General features: G+C 38.6%; 1 protein-coding gene across 1 annotated transcript in view; it reads left to right on the top strand.

Moving 5' to 3' along the window:
* Positions 1-15403, top strand: part of LOC114648891 (very-long-chain 3-oxoacyl-CoA reductase-like) — an 80745-nt gene extending 65342 nt beyond the window's left edge. The window contains exons 4-11 of the mRNA XM_028798198.2: positions 3576-3686; positions 7375-7442; positions 9091-9135; positions 9226-9260; positions 9423-9504; positions 9582-9647; positions 12552-12701; positions 15018-15403. Coding sequence (XP_028654031.1) covers positions 3576-3686; positions 7375-7442; positions 9091-9135; positions 9226-9260; positions 9423-9504; positions 9582-9647; positions 12552-12701; positions 15018-15140 — 680 coding nt within the window. The 3' untranslated portion in view covers positions 15141-15403. The remainder of the gene's footprint in view (positions 1-3575; positions 3687-7374; positions 7443-9090; positions 9136-9225; positions 9261-9422; positions 9505-9581; positions 9648-12551; positions 12702-15017) is intronic.
* Positions 15404-15869: the final 466 nt, after the last annotated feature.

Below are 15869 nucleotides of genomic sequence, written 5' to 3'. Positions count from 1 at the left end.
TCAAGATGATAGAAATTAAAGCATGTATAAAACATTGAGGCACGTTGGCGCAGTGGTAGGGATGAGCTGGCCCCCATTCGAGAGGTTGTTCCTGCCTCTCGCAAGATGCTTGCTGCACTGTGTGCGACCCTCAATAAAATAATTTATTGCAGCAGTACTGTCTCTTTCCAACGTACTAACCCCCAATTCCTGTCCTTCCTTTTCTTTCTCCAAATAACCAATCACCACACAATCAGCTATTTAATAAATGTCAAGCCATTTGTAAGCTTAGAATGCCGATTCTTCAAAACTTTTAAGGAACATTGAAATATCTTTATAGTACATGTTTAATTATTCCATCCATCTATCCATCCAGGTCATGGCAGTCCCAGCAAGCATACAGTGCAAGGCAGGAATAAGCTCTGAACGGGGCACCAGCTCATCGCTACCACTGCCCACCGAGTCCTCACATATTTAATCATTAACAATATACATTATTTAAATGAAGTTAAAAATGTATCTGTATAATGTAAAATATATACTTTACTGCATTTCATCTTAAAAATTATATCAAGAGATCCAAGAAGATAGCGCCTGGAAATCTAAATCAACTTAGAAGCCAGTCGTCATCATCTGTAAATATGCACTCTCAATTGAATTGAATTCCTTTATTGTTATTGTATGATACAATAAGATTCAATATGCAAATCCTCCATAAACTTATTTTCCTATAAAATGGTAAAACAACAACAACAACAACAAAAATAATAATAATAATAATAGGATAAAAAACAGTGAAAATATATACAATATGAAAGCATAAGTGGTTCAGGTTGTGCTATATTACAACTGTAGTGCAAGTTTACAGTGAGGTAATTGTACTTATAATTACCTACAGTTCTACCGGGAGCACTTGATGGACTGATTGAGTGCTTTTAGAGCTCGTGGGATGAAACTGTTTCTGAACTGCGAGGTCCATACAGGAAAGGCTCTGAAGCGTTTGCCGAATGGGAGAAGTTCAAATAGGCTGTGCACATGGCTGAGGCAGCGTGTGCTAGAAGCTGTACCTTCTCCCCGCTCTTGACACAATCTGTCGTAGAGCTTTCCGATCAGCTGCTGTAGAGCTGTGATTCCACACTCAGATACAGTGGGTTAAATACTCTGAGTGGTGCACTATAGTAACAATGCTAAAGTGGCTATGGTATTTGGAATAGTTTGGCCTTTCAGTGCACAATTATATGGTTACAGGTTGATTTCAATCAGATGTCTTGACCTAAAAAACAACATGTGGTTAATTTCAGGGTATTTGATAAAGCCACGTCAGGGATGTGAATCTAAAAAATAAAGGTAAACCACACAGGAACAGAAGCACTGCTTTGACGCTGGGTGCCGCCTTTTTACAAAACCGAGTGGAGAACTTGCATACACAAGGGATTGAGCTGGTGTGAAAATGTGCGTGGCTTTACACCAAGTTTAGTTTTTATACATAGCGATGTGAGCATGGAAACGGGCGTATGCAACATTTTTGTGCATATGCACCGTTTATACATGAGGCCCCTGGTCTTTAATATCATGAAGCAGCTTCTCGTTTGTCTTGTTTTATGTCCTTTATATCTTTTCTTATATCCTTTATATCCCCTCCGAGAACAGTAGTTATTTCGGTAATCATTGCGGTGATCGTTACCTTCACCTCGGACTGTTCATTTCAGTCTTCTCCATGGCTTTGCTGGCGGAATAGCAAGCTCGGTTGGGGTCGATGCCACTGACTCGAGGGGGCTAGTTGAAAATGGGAATGTTAAATCCATACACGGTTCCAATTCACCTTCTGGAATCGACGAGTTCTTCTGGCCCGAGTCACTTGCAGTTTCACTCCCACTTTCGCTTTCGGCTGGAGGCGATGCTGCAGCGTCAAGTCCCCAGAGACGTATTCTTTCCCCTATCTGTTCCAGGTCCATCTCTGTCAGGCTGTACTTTGAACTTGAACTTGAGGACTGATTAGACTTAGATGAAGGTTTAGCTTTAGTGCTTGTATATACTTGCATTGACTTTAATTAAAATCCCTCAGGTTCAGTAAATACAGGTTACCTTGGGATGGTGGTAAAGAAAATAAGGTAAAATGACACTGCTGCTAACTGAGTTCCGTCTCAGACATCCATCTCCCGAAACGGATGAGACCAAATGCAGCAATGTAACCTTAAGAGACTGAATGCCACATACTTTGGGTGTCATCTACAGTGTGACAGCTCCGGAAATAGCCAGGTGGTATTATTGGTGATTTCCCATCGCCCATTTACTTTTCTTCTGCTTTTGGTACATTAAGAATATTTAGGAATGTTAAAGACTATAGAGACAGAATTAAAGTATATTACCTGTTCCCCTTGTTTGCATTTAATATTTGCACTCCGTTGCCACCTGAGGTATAAATTAATACAGAGGAGGTGTCCTCTAATAGGAAAAGTGAAGCACAGTAGCAGTGAGCAGTGGGTGTAGTTTGGGTCCGTAGTCCGCCAGACTGTCTTTTCTTCCAGGTTATTTGAATGCAAGGAAAAGAAAACAAGACTTAGGGTGGCATTTACAACGCATGTGTGTCTTTTGGCATAGAAAGTGGGCGTGGAAATAAAAGTATCTGTGTTTTTAGGATACAGTCACCTGAAAAACCCTTTCATGACAAAACACCCAGTGACGCAGAGGCAAGAACTGAGCTAGCAGCTGCTGTGGTCAAGCCAGAGATTCTTTCTCCCTTGGCTTTATTTTTGAATTGCTTGGTTTTTTTTTTTTGGTTTTTTTTTTTCACTTTTCATTATTGTTTTTTTTTCCCATTATTTTTTATAATATTGTTCTATTCAATTACTATTTATTATGCATGATCTATTAATTTTATGCAATTTTGCTATTACGTATCTATTGACACTGCGATGGGCTGGTGCCCTGCCCGGGGTTTGTTTCCTGCCTTGCACCCTGTTTTGGCTGGGATTGGCTCCAGCAGACCCCCGTGACCCTGTAGTTAGGATATAGCAGGTTGGATAATGGATGGATGGTATCTATTGACAAGGTAGCTTTAAAATGCAAGCGAGGGCAGACTTGCAATTATCTGTAGTCACTTTGGTGTGTTGGTCAGGACATAGGAACAATCCAACCATGGCAGAAACATTGCTTTAATGTTGAAATGCTGTAGAACAACTGTACAGGTAGATTTATAAAGGTATGGTTCTAACAAGGCAAACAACAAGAACAGAACATTTAATATATATAAATGTTATTCTGCAATACTAATTGTAATGTTGTTTCATTATGCAATACAGAAAATGTCCAATAGATGACACTGTAGCTATACACTATTGCAACTGCAAATTCAATGCTAGATACAGTACAGTAGATCTAAGATCCGAGTTGATTTATAAGGTCAGTGTTTTCTAACAGTTGGACAATAGACACGTCGATCTACTCACTCAGAATCAGTAATTTATATGGAAATGTGAATGGACCCCTATAACCTTGTGGTTTTAATCTAACAGCCTCTATAATAGTGATGATCTCTCCAAATTGTTAGACTGTGTTGATCCTATTAATTGCCATTTATTTAATTATTATTTCAGAAAAGCAACATGGTCAGAAAACTCGCATCATTCAAGCGGACTTCACCGAAGGTTACTCCATTTATGAAGGCATTGAAGAAAAGCTGAAAGGCCTAGAAATTGGAATTCTAGGTAATATAAAAAATAAAGTAAAATCCTTTTTATAAAGTGATTGTGAAAGAGAGGTGCAGTGGTTAGTACTGCTGGTGCATTATTTAACTCCATGGTCTTAAGTTCAGTTACTGGCCCTACAGTCAGTGTGCAATTTACACATTTTCTTGCTTGGGGTTTTCTTTAGGAACTCTAGTTTCCACTTGTAGTAAAATGATATGCATGTTAGGTTACCTGGTGACATTCAGTTGGCTTGGTGTTAGTGAATAAGTGAGTGTGTATGCATGAGAGAACCTTCTAATAAACTTGCATAAAGTCCACAATTAGTTCCTGGTTTGCTCATCATACTGACTGGCACTGGCAAACCTGCAATGGAAAGAGCAAGGTTCAAAAATTAAAGGATGAATGTATAATGTCAGGTTAGTCTACATACCTGCAGACAAGTGTGACTGAAGAGAAGAAACAACATCCTTTTTTAAAAGTTCGTTCCATCAGTAACTGCTTCCTGCTTTGTTTAGTAAGAGCCAGGATAGAGTTCAATCATCCTGAAATGGAAAGAAATGAGTTTAGAAAATGGAAAGATGAACATACAACTTGAAATTACTGTAGACACATCCCCATCCTAAATCATCAGCATCATCTCTTCTGAAGCATCTTGTACTTTATAACTGAGGATGGACTAGGGCAATTGAGAACACAATAAGACTGATGTTCAAATCAAGTGCAAAAAGAGTTCAAGTGTAGCCATTTAAAAAGGTGTTCAATAAGTACATTAAAACACAAAATAAAAAAAATCCACTAGCAAACCTTCCATTTCCTTTGCTCTCTCTCTCTCTCTCTCTCTCTTTTCAGTCAGTCAACAGACACGAGACCCTTCTAAACTCAGTCTTCCTCTCAGCCACCTGAGTCACCACTGACAACCAAACTGACCCCCAGCTCACTCTCTCTCCCTGCCACCTCCTTTGGTCACTGCAAGAAGTCACCTGGAGCCATTGATCTCCCCTGCCCCAAACTGTTGCTTATTGGGTTCAACCAGTCCTTCTGGCAATGGCATCTCGTGCTCCACTTTCACAAATTTTCTCCCTACTCTTTGGTTCATTTTCTTCGTAATTCTTCATTGAGTGCAGGGCCCCTCAATTATGACCATGTGAAATAAAAGTTATAAAATAAAAGTGCTTAAAAGTTTCAGTTTTGTTAGACTTAACACTTCTGTAACAGAAATTAAGGGAAACAGTCACCTTTTTATGTATTAATTACCTTGAACAGTAACATTTTTGGCCATGAAACAGATTCAAAATGAAATGTAATCACCTCATTAGAATATTTAAAACATCAACCTATGTTATGCAAAAAATAAGGCTTATTCATATGAATAAGAGCAGGTTATTTTGAGAATTTTATTTATCTGACTTTCACTACATTGAAATCTCCTATTAAATCCTGATAATCTAAACTTTTTGTTGAGTATTTTCAATAGAGAATATAGCTCTTCCATTCAGTCTCTCTTGAGACATAGTTACTTTTTCAAAAATAAATAATTTAAACACGTCTGTTTTTGCCAAAGACTTTTGACCATAAATGTATCCCAAAAGCAATGTAACTTTTTAGAAGGCCCATTAAACATTACAGTTCATCTCTTCCAGTTCAAAAGATGTGAGAGCTCCAGTAAATTTGACAAGTTTTCCTGCAATAAGCAAGGCAAAATTCAAATGAAACTGTCATATGCAATTTTATCTTTGAAGCTACTGCTCAGGTTTAATGACACATCTGCATTGGCAATCGGAAGGTTGCCGGTTCGAATCTCATTAATGCCAATAGGGACTCTGCTCTGTTGGCCCTTAACCAGCAATTGCTAAGAGCTTTGAGTAGTGAGAAAAGTGCTATATAAATGCAAAGAATTATTACAAATAAGCGGCTGAAAACAATTAGCTATCTTATGCCTCATCAGAAATCAGGCTAACAAAATGTATAGATAGTGTAGAAAAGGCGCTATATAGACGCCTGACCCGGCACAGAATGACACAGAGGCACGTATAAAACACAAGGACTTTTATTTTCTTCTTCACCCGTGGGCACACGTCTTCCCCGTGACCCACAGGCAATACACAGTCCCACAAGCACTCTTTTCCACACCAACAATTCCTTCTCTACTCTCCCACCACTCCTCCTTAAGTGTAGTCCGCGTAGTCCTCCTCCTCCTCCTCCTCCTCCTCCTCCTTCCGACCCTGGCTCCCTGAGTGGTGGTGGCTGGCCCTTTTTATACCCCACCCGGAAGCGTTCCAGGTGCTTGATCACCTGGTCCTAATTGCATTTCCGGGTGGGGCTGAAGATTCGGCCAGCTGGGCTGCAGACTCCATGCAGCTCCCCCTAGCGGCCATCCAAGACCCAACCAGACAGTGGAGGACTCCATTTCCCATGGAGCCATGCACTAGGCTGGGGGATCATCGTCCGCCAGGGAGACTGCCACCAAGCGTCCCGGGGGAGGTATTGAGCCGCCCATGGTGGCTCCCTCGGAACAGATGCAGCAGGGGCGTCCCTGTCGGTCATGGGACCCGGCTGTCCTTCACAATGGGTAACATTGAATAACAGAACAGTGAATTGCCAGTCAGTGGGGTCCCTCCTAAGAATTTTATTTTGCTTTCTAACAAACTTTGCCCACTCTATCAATGTTTTTATTGATTGCACAGTGCTTGACCCAGCAGACATGAGACACAAGGCATTCATCTTGTGGCCATGGACTTGACTAATAATCTCACTTTGCAAATACAGAGACAAGGGGGGTAGGGGTGGGCCTACAAGCAAACCTGCCTGTTGAAGTGCTGGTGATGAACACTTTGAAATTTTCTCTTACTTGGGGTTGTCGAAAGAAGACTTCAAGTTTTATATGTATAATTTGGAAAGTTGTTAAAGAAAGACATTTCAAAATTGAATTTTAATGATGTCTACAGAAAAAGGAGTAAGGTACAGAACCCCAGGGGATAGGCCTGGATGTAAATATCACAACTCCAAGGTTCTGTGCTTCAGTACCTGCCTTGGCACTGCCGTTGTGGAATTTATACATTCCACCATGCTTGCATGTGTTTTCCTCTGGTTATTCCAATTTTTCTCACACATCCCTAAGAAATGCCTGATAGGTTCATTTCCAAATATAATTTTCCTTGGTGTAAGTTTCAATGCTGTTGTGTGCATGAGTGTGTCCTACAATTGTCTACCTCCCCTATTAAGTGTGATTTCCCTCCTTGAACGCAGTTCTACCAGTATAGTACACTGGTTTCCATTGACTCTGAACTGTTTAAGTGGGTTAGAAAATGGATGGATTGATGGAACGATGGATGCAGTTGTTCAGAGTGTCTCTTTGAAGTATAGCTAGCCAACTAATACTTTAATTAATTTGTTTTAACCTCTAGAAGTGTATGATTATTTAAAACCTTATATTGATGACAAAGTGGCATGATAGTTAGTGCAGTATAGGGGGTTTTGCACATTGCATATGTTTATGTCCCTAATTAAAGAGGTCATAGTGAGCATGTTAATTTGTAATTTTTTAATCTATCTCCCTGAACGGGCCCATTATTTGAAAGCAGGTAAAAAATGTATGTATGCTTGTTCTTGGCCTCCTGGTGGTTGGAAACCCCCATACAACATATATTCTGCATACCCCTTATTTATGCTCCCTGTGACTGATGTACTTTTTTTTGTGTTCATATAGTCAACAATGTTGGAATGATATATGCAGGCTATTTTTGCCGGCTACTTGATACTACAAACCCAGCTCAGGTAAGTGCCAATCTTTGGTTCTGAGAGGTTTCAGAAATACTTTCTTGAGTACTGTATTCTTTATTTTTTAAGTCTAGCACACAAACTATTAAATGTGTGCAGTATCGGTTGGTTATTATTAAAATTCCATTGGGCAGTTTCTAGCATTGCTGTAACATACCTCTAGGGTCATTGATTGCTTTCCTTCTGGAAGTTTGAATGTTCTCTCCTGTCCGCATTGTTTTTTAGGTTAGAAAAGGTTAGACTGATTTTGGACTATAAATGAACCTGGTGTGATGGGCTGGATTCCTGTCTAGTGTTGGTTCCAATCTGGTGCTCCATTGTAAGGTTATGAAGGACGAAGGAACACTATCTCTAGCTCAAACTGATATCTTGTTGTTATCCTAGCCGGTCCGACTATTCATCAACCCATCTCTCTTCAGCTTGGCTTATTATCAGTAGCACCCGAAAAGTCAGTATGCAATCTTTAGTAATGATCGACGCCCAACTATCTTTCACTGACCACATGGCAATTGCCATTTTTTCATGCAGAATCACTCCATATAACATCTGCAAGATTAGACCATGTCTGATGGTGTATGCAGCACCACTCCTGTTCCAGGCTTTGATATGTTACATCTGGACTACTGTAGCCCTTTACAGGCAGGGGTACCTGCATGTAATACCAAGCCACAGCAGATGATTCAAAATGCAGTGGTATGCCTTATGTTCAGCCTGCCAAGACAGACATGTCACCCCTCGTTTCAGGTTGCTACAATGGATCCCTTTGGCAGCATGCATTAAGTTCAAACCCTTATGCTTGCCTACTAAGTAGTCAATGCGTCAATATCTATGTGTATGGAAGCACTCATGAAATCATTTGTCCAGTCAGGTCTGCTACTGAATACAGTCTGGTAATTCCACCTCTATGTAGCATCAAATCTCAATCCAGATGGTTTTCATGTGAATCTTCTAGCTGGCAAAATGAGCTGCCCTCCTCCATTAAACATTCTAACTCCCAAACTGTATTTAAGAAGCATTTGACAATTTTCTTGTTCAGCAAACTTTTGTCTAACTAATAATGGCTTTGATAGGTTCATTTAAGTAGAATGACAGTAACTAGTCCTTTGTTGCTTTTCACTTCTGATTATCAGTTTTGTAACCTTGTCCCATAGTACTTCTTCCAGAACTGTCACAGGACTGTTGTTTACTTGATTATGTTGACCTCTTTTGTAAGTTGGTTTGGATAAAAATGTCTGCTAAGCGAATAAATGTAAATGTAACCTATGTTCCAGAATTTAAATAAAGACATGGCTAAAATTTATTAATGCATTTTCCTGTAATAAGCCAAATGGGTTTAGAAAATAAAAGAATGATATAAAAAATAAAATAAACAAGAATGTTGTCTGCAACTTTGACTGAAACCATACAGTTTGGTAAAATATGAAGAGGATGAGGCCTCATCTACTCAGGTTGCAGCCGACAGAATGTTGCCATGCCTCACCCTCTCCATCCTTTATAGGCTATCTAGTTATCCTACCTTTTTGGATATAACAAACAAATATACAGTAAATACTAAACTTAATAACAAACTTTTTTTTCTTTTACTGCAATTTTCTTCATTATCATTGATACCATGATTTGACATGTTCTGTTTTTCCATTGAAAGAAATTGATTCAAGTGATCAATTGCAACATCCTCTCCGTGACACAGGTGAGTCTTGCATCCCATTGGTCCTTTTCTTTAGTAATAGGTTGCCTTGTAAAGCAGCACTTTCATTAACAGGCATTTGTTTGTTTGTAGATGAGCAGTATGCTTCTGCCAGAGATGATCAAAAGGTACTTTTGAAAAGTTTAATTTAGAATTCCCCAGTTCTTGTCACCTTAGCCTCCTGATAGTTTTCAATCCTCCTTATAATCTCTTTATTGATCTTAATGCATGACTTGGCTCTTTGTTATGAAAGACTGTAACACTTTAGACTTGTATTGTTCTTCTCACAGAAAAAAAGGGCTGATCATCAATATATCCTCAGAAATGGCATCCCATCCTCATCCAATGGGGAACATCTACTCCTCAACAAAGGTGATGCAACTGCCTTTCCACCGGTCCAATGACAGCTGAACTGTACTATAACCTTGGTGGATGTTTTTTGTTTTCAGGTTTTTGTTAACTTTTTTTCCAGAAGTCTACATGCAGAATACAAAGGCAAAGGCATCATTGTTCAGGTAAAATTATTGATACAGGCAAAGTGTATGCTTTTTATGTATAACAAATGGAAAATTAATTATGTTAAAAACCAAAATCAATAATTGTTTATGCCAGGATTACATTGTTTAAACCAGGATTATATTTATGTCTTAGCATTTGAGGATCATACCTTCTGACCATTCTGAGGGTGATGATAGTGGTTAAGTATGAGGAGGGGCAGAAAAATACCTGTAGCTATCAAGTAGCATGAGTGTAGGTTGTCGAATGTGCTTCTGGGTATCATATGCCTACAGTCTGGTTAATTAGTCTGCCAAGTGGCATTGTGCAAAGTTGATTAAGTGCATATTCTGCAATTGTTCAGGTAACTTGGCCGATTTTATTTCTCCAAGCCACAATGGCAGAATTTCAAGAGTAAATGATGATTGTGTTTATTGATATTGATGAACTTGATCATAAAGACAGACTATTTATCATCAACATTACATAAAACATCTGAGGTGTTTACAAGTAAGTATCAGGACAATGACACACCTGATACTGAATTGTGGTAGACAGTAGGACTTTAAGGAGCATCAGAACTAAACTTGATATTATTTTGAAAGAATTAGGTGGATAGGACTTTTTTGTTGGGCATTTAGCCTGTTCTTGTCTAGATTGTTTGAATATTCTATGCAATAGAATGAAACAAAAATACAGAGTTTCCCAACACTCAAAAACACACACATTCTTAAATATACTGGCAAGTAAGTGCCCAGTTATTAGGAGACTGCAACTGTCACAGGAATCATTAACATGGCATAGAACAAGAAGAAGAAGACATTGCATTTATATAGCACTTTTCAAGATGTTCAATGCAGTTTACTTTTGGGGGCCTCTCTTCAACCAACACCAATGTGTATCATCCACCTGGATGATGTGACAGCAGCCATTTTTTGCCAGTACATTCGCCATACATTTGACATTAGCTGGTGAAGGAGTGAGAGATGCTGTTAGCCAGTTAGAGATGTTGGATGATTAGGGGGCCAGAATGACCAGGCCGAAATGGGCAATTTAGCCAGAACATCAGGAAACACCCTACTTTCATTAAATATGTCCAGGAAGTTTTTTTGACCACAAAGAGTCAGGACCTCAGTTTGTATCTTCTCTGAAGGAAGGCATCATTTTTGCAGCACAGTTTCCCTGTCACTGCACTGTGGCATTGGGATTCACATACAGACCACACAGGGTAAGCACTACCTGTTGGTTCACCAACAACTATTCCAGCATCAGCCCAAGCTTTTTCCTAAATAGTCTCTCATCCAAGTACTGGCCAGGGCCAAACATGCTTAGCTCAGGTAGATTACCTGTTCTGAAGTGCAGGTGGTATGGCTGCTGGTAGACTTTAAATACCTACAATTTTCCCAGATCTCTTCACATAGCATAGAGAGCCACAGTGGCAACATGCGCAGGCCATGTTCACCCATGACATTAGAGGTCAGTGAAAGTAGGCAATAAGTTAAAGGACCTCCTATGTGACAAGTTGCAGGACAAGGCCAACCCAAACAATTTGGGCAGCACACAGTCTTTGATGTAAAAGAGAGCAGCCATGTTGCTTCTTGCAGGAAACTGGTAATGGAAAGACTATCTTAATGCAAATGTGCTGTCTGAATTTGGGTTGTGCAGAGTCGTGATTCACAGTAGTGCTCAATTGCAAAGGGTTGGGTACAGTTTCCAAAGTGTCTTTGTTACCTTGGGCAGTTTAAGCAAATGCTGTTGTTCCACTATGATCTGGGTTGGCAATTCTCCAAGAGAGACCCTCCGGGATGACAGTTACCTGCGATTCTGGTTTTCAAAGACAGAAAACATACAAAATTGGGTCATGAGAAAAAAAATTTTGAAAGCTACTGTCTTAAAGACTTGACCCTTTAACTCTTTCAGGGCTGATGTTGACTTTTGTCAAAATTCAGGGGTAGAGGACGGTAATCAGCTGTAAACGACGTCAAAACTAGCCCTTATGTTTTAGTTCGACTCTCTTTGCCAGAAGGAAAGTTAAGTAGCTTTGTTGTTTTGACCTTGATTCCCTGCATGAGTAGCGCAGAGCAAACAATTTCTAAAATGGCATCGACATAGAGACTAAAGCGGATGTGCAAATTAAAAAACCCCATGGACATTTTACGTATTATCGCTGAATCGGACTCTGACTTGTCAGACTTGGAATTTGATGCAAGTGATCAGGAGATGGATATCGAAAATGAAAGTGAGGTACCAGCATTAGCTGATCAGTCCCCAGCTGATCTCGTGGTGCTGAACACATTTGGGTAGCTGATGCACCTACGGCAGCATTCGCCTGGGAGGACCACCACTTATGATGATGACAATAGGTGCAAACCATATTGCGTCACACTGCTACTGCCACCGCTGCCCCATGCATTCCTGCTGGCCATCGAGGTGCCCCCGCGTAGCCACAGAGATGCCAAACATGCGCCAACAGCTGCCACAGCATGTAGCAACAGATGTTTTAGGTCGATTTATGTGTGAAACCAATGCTTTGGGTGGTTTTCAGAAAACTGAGTTTTTTGGAAAAAATATTCAGCCCTCAAAGAGTTAAAGACCAATGAGGGAAGGATCGGCAATATTATTGAAGGTAGAGTTGCAAATTATGTTCTCACCAACAATGAATTTTGAAATTTCCTTCTAATTTTCTGAAAACAGAAGGTCTTTGGAATTGAGAAGCAACAACATAAAATATCAAAGTATTGACCCAATGTGCCATTCTAGGTGCTTCTATACATTTGTGTAAAGGGTTTGCTGCCTTTTGCCACGACAGGTCCAGAATCAGTATTAACAAGTAACTGGAGCAGAAAAAGTTGTTTGGCTTGGCTCTTGTTATACAACATGTGAACGTTATTACCATCAATGTCTTCTTTTCTATGTGTCCCCAGTGTGTGATGCCTTTGCTAGTTTCTACCAACATGACATACAACCTGAACCCCAATTTGTTGGTGAAGGATCCAGACAGCTATGCTAAGGAGGCCCTCAGCACAGTGGGCTACAGCACCTTTACCAGCGGCTGCCTGTCCCATGCTTTGCAGGTTAGAGAAATGTGATTTTTTTAATAGATGGCACAGTGGCACAGTGGTTTCCTTTACTGTTGCACATCACCTGGGTTGAAACCTGGCCTAGTGCTGCCTGTGTGGAGCTTGCTCTTTCTTCCATTGCCTTTATGAGTATTTTTTTCGTACCCTGGTTTTACAAAAATGTGTATTTGAGGATAATTGGTATTGTACGAGCATAAGTATACACTGCACTGAAATGCCACTTCATTCAGGGATTGTTCCTACTTTGTACTTTGACCAGTTATACTAAAATAGACAACCTCCATGTGACTTTTAACTGGATAGGCAAGTTAGAAAGTGAATGGATGGATACATTTCATAAAATTGCCATTTTATACTTGTGGTAAGTAATTCTAGATAAAGTCCTTATTATGGACAAGTTAAGATGGAGCCTTTAATTATTTGGTCCCTATCTTTTTCAATCAAGCAAGTACAGTAATATACAGGTTTTCTTATTACTATCTCAAATATATTAAGAATTTTAGTTGTTGTTTTACCAATCACTGTGCACACAAATTAGTCTAGCTAATAATTTGAAAGAATTGCCTAAGTACAAGAAGCCTGTTAAATTAACTGAAACACTTAGTGCTGGTTTAATACACCAAAATCATAACAACTCTCTTGTGTTTGAGCAAGAAATAGATATGTCCGATGTACTTCATTGACACTGATGGAATTAATAATATCGCCTTTTTTTCATACATTGTTCCACTGAACATAATTATGATGTCATTGAAAATTTATTTGGCAGTATATTAATGGCATCACAGGTCAGGGTAAACACACATGCATAATAAATAAGTCAAAATTCTAGGCCAACAAGATGTGTCTTGTTTTCCAGTTGAATTTAATTATGTATCATCTGGGAAATCAAATAATGGTCTTATTCTAAAAATATACTTCCTCTGAAAAGGTTCAAGGGTCTCTTTATATTGCTAAACCAGAGTTTATTTTTTAAGAAAACATTATTACTGTATTTGAGTAGAAATTGGAGCTGAGGACATCCTGTGAATTCAGAAAGAAGTGGCTTCAATTCTTCAGGATGTGGAAGAATTATGTAGTGCATGTGGTTGAGCCAATTCAATCAATTGTCCTACTGGGTTGTCACAGCTTTACTCATTTCTTCCCAATCTGTGAAACATTTTAATGCCTTTTTGCCTTTCTGAAGAGGATTAACAAAGGATGTGGGGAAAAAAACACATAATAAAAGGTACATGTGGGCAAAGGGAGAATGAACACATCTAAATAGGCAGTACCTGGACTAGGAGAAGAAGCTAAGATTCTGGACCTGTTACTCAGCGGCACTAACCCCTGTGCCTCTGTGCCATCCACACACATCCAATTGAGAAGCAGAAATTAGTTAATATTAATGTATGGAGGATCCACTTTTTCGGAAGCATTGGCTTTCATGTTTTGAAAGAATAAATGTGTTATTTATATATATATGATTTGTTTTCTTATTCATTATATTTCACCTCACATTTTTGTTTTGTTTAGGTTAATTCTTGGGCTAGCTTCTAATTCTTAAGCATTTTCTCAGTTTGTAGTTAATTATAAAAAATGTGTTAAAGAATCGCTTATATGGTATAATTGATAACATCAGAGAAATAGATTTTTAGGGGCCCTGGGCATGGATCTTTAGTAAATTGTAAACTTTTTAAATTTATTAACATCTTTCTAGTGAAAAGTCAAGCAAAATGACACCTTTTATTGGCTAACTAAAAGGATTACAATATGCAAGCTTTCGAGGCAACTCAGGCCCCTTCTTCAGGCAAGATGATCTTGTCTGAAGAAGGGGCCTGAGTTGCCTCGAAAGCTTGCATATTGTAATCTTTTTAGTTAGCCTATAAAAGGTGTCATTTTGCTTGACTTTTCACTACATTCATAATGGCTAACACGGTACAACACCCTAGTACTCTTTCTGTATAATATTCAAAGTTATTGTTAAATGTATTACCTCAGAATAAAAGTTTGTTTTATTTATTTATTTTTTAAATTTCAGTTTTATTCTCAATACAGTTTACCACTTCTTACTCCTAAATATGGAAAGAGTCCTAAATTGTTGAAGTTCGTACTTCCAGAACCATTCTTCTCCACATGCCTTTTACCATTTATTAATTTCATTAGGGAATATTATCTTATACATTTATAGAGCTGCATTTTCTTCACTTTTAAAGTTACATGCTTTTTTGCTCGTAGACACAGGCTGTAATAAAGGACATAAAAAGTAATATGGTAATGCAGGTGCACTTCACTCACACAATCTGTATCTCTGTTTTATTATATTTACAGCATTATGCCTTCAATTTTTTCATGCCTGGCTGGTTCCGTCTCAGTAACCTTTACATACATCAACTGGAGAGATTTGCATCAAAATATCAAAAAAGAATAATGAAGAATGAAAAAGGAGAATGAAAATTTAAGTAATGTCATTCAGGCTCTGAGTGACATAGGTGCCTGTGCTTAGTAATCATTTTTTCTGCATTGTGTACTGAAACGTTACATAAGAGATAAAGAATGTTAAAAATTATTGCTAAAATGGGGATGTAAGTTAACAACTGCATAGACTGAGTATTAAATGGTTTAAGAAAGTCCTCCAAACTCCTATGAATACTGTTTAAAAATAATAGCTTTGTTTGCAGCAATAGTGCCATAAACTGTTTTGGACTTTGTTGTTTCATTTTTGGTAAATTCTTTTGTTATGAATACTATATTTCTAATAGTTATTAAAAATTAACCTTATTTTCATAATGTCATCTCTACATTATTTTATTAGAGTTTTTAAGCACCAAAGCCACCATTTTCTGCACAATTTTTAATAATAGCAGCCATATTGTTGTTAGTGCAGGTTTCTAGACACGTCATTTGGACCACTGCAATGTGTGATGTCAGCTTGCTCATACATTGCTTGCAGCTAGTTAGAAATTTGGCATTTTATTGCTAAAGTTTAGAAACTTTGTGTTATTTCTTACCTATGAGTTTTTCGTATTATTTTAAATTTTGACAGTCAGTCTCCCTGTTGATACTCACAGTCTTTTGACCCACACCCGCTTTCTCCTTTTAAAATATTTTGCATCTCCCATCCCAAATTTTAAAACTTTTGATTGGTTTTCCACAATCATATTCCGAATAAATAAGTTCAAT

Source organism: Erpetoichthys calabaricus, chromosome 3 (genome assembly GCF_900747795.2).
Source record: "Erpetoichthys calabaricus chromosome 3, fErpCal1.3, whole genome shotgun sequence".
NCBI lineage: Eukaryota > Metazoa > Chordata > Cladistia > Polypteriformes > Polypteridae > Erpetoichthys > Erpetoichthys calabaricus.
The sequence above is the reverse complement of the archived record's forward strand: the minus strand, read 5'-3'. Positions and strand labels throughout refer to the sequence as shown.